The sequence below is a fragment of the Ranitomeya imitator genome, chromosome 7, assembly GCF_032444005.1.
Source record: "Ranitomeya imitator isolate aRanImi1 chromosome 7, aRanImi1.pri, whole genome shotgun sequence".
In the NCBI taxonomy this organism is placed as follows: domain Eukaryota; kingdom Metazoa; phylum Chordata; class Amphibia; order Anura; family Dendrobatidae; genus Ranitomeya; species Ranitomeya imitator.
The window spans coordinates 85,676,751-85,682,656 of NC_091288.1; the positions used below are offsets into that span (position 1 = coordinate 85,676,751).

General features: G+C 57.6%; 1 protein-coding gene across 1 annotated transcript; it reads left to right on the forward strand.

The window, feature by feature from the left end:
* Positions 1 to 1,371: 1,371 nt before the first annotated feature.
* FZD7 (frizzled class receptor 7) lies at positions 1,372 to 5,386 on the forward strand. Its single transcript, XM_069733569.1, has one exon. It carries the CDS (start codon positions 1,536 to 1,538, stop codon positions 3,210 to 3,212), a length of 1,677 nt encoding a protein of 558 aa, XP_069589670.1. The 5' UTR covers positions 1,372 to 1,535; the 3' UTR covers positions 3,213 to 5,386.
* Positions 5,387 to 5,906: the final 520 nt, after the last annotated feature.

Consider the following 5,906-nt stretch of genomic DNA (forward strand, 5'->3'; position numbering starts at 1 on the left):
CGCGCCCTTGTGTGATCGCGCCCTTGTGTGATCGCGTCCTTAGTGTGATCGCGCCCTTAGTGTGACCGTGCCCTTAGTGTGATCGCGCCCTTAGTGTGATCGCGCCCTTAGTGTGATTGTGCCTTAGTGTGATCGCGCCCTTAGTGTGATTGTGCCTTAGTGTGATCGCGCCCTTAGTGTGATCGCGCCCTTAGTGTGATCGCGCCCTTAGTGTGATCGCGCCCTTGTGTGATCGCACCCTTAGTGTGATCGCGCCCTTGTGTGATCGCGTCCTTAGTGTGATCGCGCCCTTAGTGTGATTGCGCCCTTAGTGTGATCGCGCCCTTGTGTGATCGCGTCCTTAGTGTGATCGCGCCCTTAGTGTGATTTGTGCCTTAGTGTGATTGCGCCCTTAGTGTGATCGCGCCCTTGTGTGATCGCGTCCTTAGTGTGAACGCGCCCTTAGTGTGATTTGTGCCTTAGTGTGAACGCGCCCTTAGTGTGATTGTGCCTTAGTGTGATCACGCCCTTGTGTGATCGCGCCCTTGTGTGATCGCGTCCTTAGTGTGATCGCGCCCTTAGTGTGATTGCGCCCTTAGTGTGATCGCGCCCTTGTGTGATCGCGTCCTTAGTGTGATCGCGCCCTTAGTGTGATTTGTGCCTTAGTGTGATTGCGCCCTTAGTGTGATCGCGCCCTTGTGTGATCGCGTCCTTAGTGTGAACGCGCCCTTAGTGTGATTTGTGCCTTAGTGTGAACGCGCCCTTAGTGTGAGCTTGCAGGGACATTTCTGCAGTGTTGGGCAGGAACACCGCTAGCTACTGTTTTTAGTTGCATTTTTATTTTGCTTTTTAGGCTTCCATTTGGCTGAAGAATGCAGATAAATTTGATTGCAGCTGCTGGTAAAACCGGTTTAAAAAGATAAGGACATTTTAAAACCCACATTGATTATGCCAGGTCTGCATCCCCATGAAAAGCAGCTACACTTACTCAATGTGTGCACAAGCTCCTAGGGCTGAAGTCTTCTGAGGAATCCTCATAAGGCCCATAATTCCATCTGACTGGCGTTAACCCTTCGCATACCACAAGCGGCCGGCACAGAACTTTTCCCGCACCCTTCCTCCCCGTCCGCCTCCTGTCCCCTCCCCCTCCGGCGCCCCCCGCTTTGTTCAGCTTCCAGCATCCCCCTCTTCAGTCCTAGCCAATGAGGGCCGGCTCTGCGAAGAAAAACAAAAGCTCCCATTGGCTGGCGCTCCGGCACGACGCCCCGCCCACACTTACTCTGCCGCGGGTTTGTGAATGGAGGCTCCAGCACGCTGATAAGTATGGTGGGCGGGGCCACGGAGTTCGGCGGAGGCCCCGCCCCTTTCTCCGGCTGCAGAGTTCCGCCTTCCTATAAGGAGAGCGGCGCCGGCCGCGGCTCGGGAGTGATTTACCTGCGGAGGAGCGGAGGCAGCGCGGACACTTGTTGCAGCACAGCGGGCGCGGACTGTTGTTTCCCGGGCTCTCCCATTACTCTGGCGCCTCCTCCTCACAGACACTTGTTGCCCGGGACACGATGAGGGGCGCGGGGCGGCTGCTGAGTGCGCTCTCCCTGCTGCTGCTGGCGGGCTCCCTGCCGCCCGGCTCCGCCGCCCAGCCGCACCACGGGGAGAAGGGCATCTCTGCCCCGGACCACGGCTTCTGCCAGCCCATCTCCATCCCCCTGTGCACGGACATCGCCTACAACCAGACCATCATGCCCAACCTGCTGGGCCACACCAACCAGGAGGACGCCGGGCTGGAGGTGCACCAGTTCTACCCGCTGGTGAAGGTGCAGTGCTCGCCGGAGCTGCGCTTCTTCCTGTGCTCCATGTACGCGCCGGTGTGCACGGTGCTGGAGAACGCCATCCCCCCGTGCCGCTCGCTGTGTGAACGGGCCCGACAAGGCTGCGAGGCCCTGATGAACAAGTTCGGCTTCCAGTGGCCGGAGCGGCTGCGCTGCGAGTACTTCCCCGTGCACGGCGCCGGGGAGATCTGCGTGGGGCAGAACACGTCGGACACCCCGGCCGGTGCCACCGCCAACCCCACGCCCTACCTGCCCGAGCTGCTCACCTTCCAGCCGCACTCCCCGCACCGGGACTACTTCATGTGCCCGCGCCAGCTGAAGGTGCCGCCCTACCTGGGCTACCGCTTCCTGGGGGAGAAGGACTGCGGCGCCCCCTGCGAGCCCGGCCGCTCCAACGGCCTGATGTACTTCAAGGAGGAGGAGGTGCGCTTCGCCCGGCTGTGGGTGGGCATCTGGGCCGTGCTGTGCGCCATCTCCACGCTGCTCACCGTGCTCACCTACCTGGTGGACATGCGGCGCTTCAGCTACCCGGAGCGGCCCATCATCTTCCTGTCCGGCTGCTACTTCATGGTGGCGGTGGCGTACGCCGCGGGCTTCCTGCTGGAGGAGCGGGCCGTGTGCCTGGAGCGCTTCTCGGAGGACACGTACCGCACGGTGGCGCAGGGCACCAAGAAGGAGGGCTGCACCATCCTCTTCATGATCCTCTACTTCTTCGGGATGGCCAGCTCCATCTGGTGGGTCATCCTGTCCCTCACCTGGTTCCTGGCGGCTGGCATGAAGTGGGGCCACGAAGCCATAGAAGCCAACTCCCAGTACTTCCACCTGGCCGCCTGGGCCGTGCCCGCCGTGAAGACCATCACCATCCTGGCCATGGGCCGAGTGGACGGCGACCTGCTGAGCGGCGTGTGCTACGTGGGCATCAGCAGCGTGCAGTCCCTCCGCGGCTTCGTGCTGGCGCCGCTCTTCGTCTACCTGTTCATCGGCACGTCCTTCCTGCTGGCCGGCTTCGTGTCCCTGTTCCGGATCCGCACCATCATGAAGCACGACGGCACCAAGACGGAGAAGCTGGAGAAGCTGATGGTCCGGATCGGGGTGTTCAGCGTGCTGTACACGGTGCCCGCCACCATCGTGCTGGCCTGCTACTTCTACGAGCAGGCGTTCCGGGAGACGTGGGAGAAGACGTGGCTCATGCAGACGTGCAAGAGCTTTGCCATCCCGTGCCCCAGCCAGCACTTCTCCCCCATGAGCCCGGACTTCACCGTCTTCATGATCAAGTACCTGATGACCATGATCGTGGGCATCACCTCCAGCTTCTGGATCTGGTCCGGGAAGACCCTGCAGTCCTGGCGCAAGTTCTACCACAGACTGAGCAGCGGTGGTGGAGGGAAGGGGGAGACCGCAGTGTGAGGCCACCGGGACTGCTGGGGGCCCGGACTCCATACCTGGGACTGCTGGGGGCCCGGACTCCATACCTGGGACTGCTGGGGGCCCGGACTCCATACCTGGGACTGCTGGGGGCCTGGACTGCTGGGGCCCGGACTCCTTACTGGGACTGCAGGGGGCCCGGACTCCTTACTCGGGAATGCTGGGGGCCTGGACTGCTGGGGGCCCGGACTCCTTACTGGGACTGCAGGGGGCCCGGACTCCTTACTCGGGAATGCTGGGGGCCTGGACTGCTGGGGCCCGGACTCCTTACTGGGACTGCAGGGGGCCCGGACTCCTTACTCGGGAATGCTGGGGGCCTGGACTGCTGGGGCCCGGACTCCTTACTGGGACTGCAGGGGGCCCGGACTCCTTACTCGGGAATGCTGGGGGCCTGGACTGCTGGGGGCCCGGACTCCTTACCCGGGACTGCTGGGGGCTCGGACCCCTTACCCGGGACTGCTGGGGGGCTCGGGCTCCTTACCCGGGACTGCTGGGGGGCTCGGGCTCCTTACCCGGGACTGCTGGGGGCTCGGACTCCTTACCCGGGACTGCTGGGGGCTCGGACTCCTTACCCGGGACTGCTGGGGGCTCGGACTCCTTATTCCGGGACTGCTGGGGGGCTCGGGCTCATTACCCGGGACTGCTGGGGGGCTCGGGCTCCTTACCCGGGACTGCTGGGGGCTCGGACTCCTTACCCGGGACTGCTGGGGGCTCGGACTCCTTACCCGGGACTGCTGGGGGCTCGGACTCCTTATTCCGGGACTGCTGGGGGCCCGGACTCCTTACTGCTCCCCTGCCTCATTATAAGTTATAGTAACTTGGACACTGTGCCTGGAGCCACCGCTGGCTGAGCAGGAGCCCCCTCCCGTACGCTATTGCTCCCTGTTATCAGCTGCCCAGGACCCTCCTAATCTGCTGCCCCTGCCCTGGTTTTTAGCTTTGTACTTTTTCTCATGCAGTTGGTTGATTTTATGCTTTTGTAGAAGGCAGTGGTGTGTGAACTGCAGAACCCAGAATGCCCTAACAGCCTGTAGTTGCCAGGGCATGCTGGGATTTGTTGTGGAGCAATCACTGGAGAGTACTGGAGTGCAGATTGCCATTTACTCAGCTGGCAGCAGAGGGTCGCCATGTTTACCCAGCAGATCAGGCCTGGAGGACCCCAGTATCCAGGCGCTCCTTGCAGACACTTAATTACTGCTCCAGTGACTGGAGTGTCACCTCTAGGACAGCTGGGCAAATGGCACCTTTAGGTGGAGACTCCCACTGTTAGGTCAACAAGGTTTCCCCACACTCCACATTGTAGGACTGACCTGAAATGGCCGCAATACAACTGCTGGTATCTGTATGTTTTTAATTTGGGGAAGGCGAAATCCTCAGGACTTTTTTTTTTTCTAGTGGGGGAAGAGATCTGGCAGGTCGGGATGGAAATGGTTAAAGGTTTCTGTGTTGGGGGGGGGCAGCATTCCTCATACAAGGCCCTTGCTATCTTCTCCAGCTGCAAATGGGGTGAAAGCATTTCCTTTGTAGACAAATGCCAAATGGTTTCTCAGATTCCTCTGCCACCCAGGACTTGGGGAGGGGGCCAAGATTTGGGGAGGGGGCCAGGATCTGGGGCTTTAACAATAATCTTGTGATATTCAGGCATTTTTAAAGTGAATTTTGTATGTGTAGAACGTATAAATGGTCTTCCAGCACTATGGTTACCGCGTTTATGGGTCTCCCCGCCTGACTAGGGGTAATGGTGAGGATCTGTCTGTCCCACCTGTGCACGGTGCCTGGATCCGGGCTGTAATGGGGGCTTCTGGTCCAGTCACTGCTATGGGGGCAGGTACAACTGTTCTCCTTTATTTTCCTGTGTATCGTCATTCTCAGCCCCAGATGAAGAAATGTCCATTTATTTTTCTACGCCCGGGAATATAACATGCTGCATACCTTGTATTTTACAGTCCGATACGATGTACGACCTTGAGAGACTTTTATAATGATTTTTGTAGTAATGTGCATGTCAGGCGATCGACAGATGAAGACGACATTGTTATATATATTTTTTGTAAATAATTGTACCTCTTTTGTACGAAGATATATATGTATTTATACATTTCTAAGCCTCACTCTTATCGTGTACAGAACACTAAATAAAGCCGACTTTTAGGTAACGTTGTGAGCACGTTCATGGGAAGTTATGTGCCCATGGGGGGGTGAAGTGTAGAAAAGCAGCCTCACTTAGGGATCACCTATATCTGCAGAGGGGCTGGCACCCAGAATGGCAACAAAATGCGCAAATGCATAAATGGTAATAGTGCATGCAAATAACATGGGGCACTTGGTTAAAAAAAAAATTGTAAGAAGTCATCCCACTGCGACGAGGTGTACCCCGATTGGCGTATACCTTGTGGTGGGATAGTTAACACTGTTTTGATAAAAAAAAAAAAAAAAACTGCCCCATGTTCTTTACTTGCACTATTACCATTTATACACTTACTACAGCGGATTTGCTCATTTTGTTCTTCTGTTACATGGCCGCAGTGTGAATACGCTCCTATGTATGGCATCTATGCCAACCATGTGTCTGGATCCAACTTTTGTTTGTATTCTGACTGCAGCGTAGATTGTCCGGACCTGTGATTGGATCTGTTGTTCAGTGTCTTTTTCATCAAACACATGGACAATATTTCT

Coding starts and splice junctions, on each gene's coding strand:
- FZD7 (XM_069733569.1), top strand. CDS start 1,536: ATGAGGGGCGCGGGGCGGCTGCTGAGTGCGCTCTCCCTGCTGCTGCTG.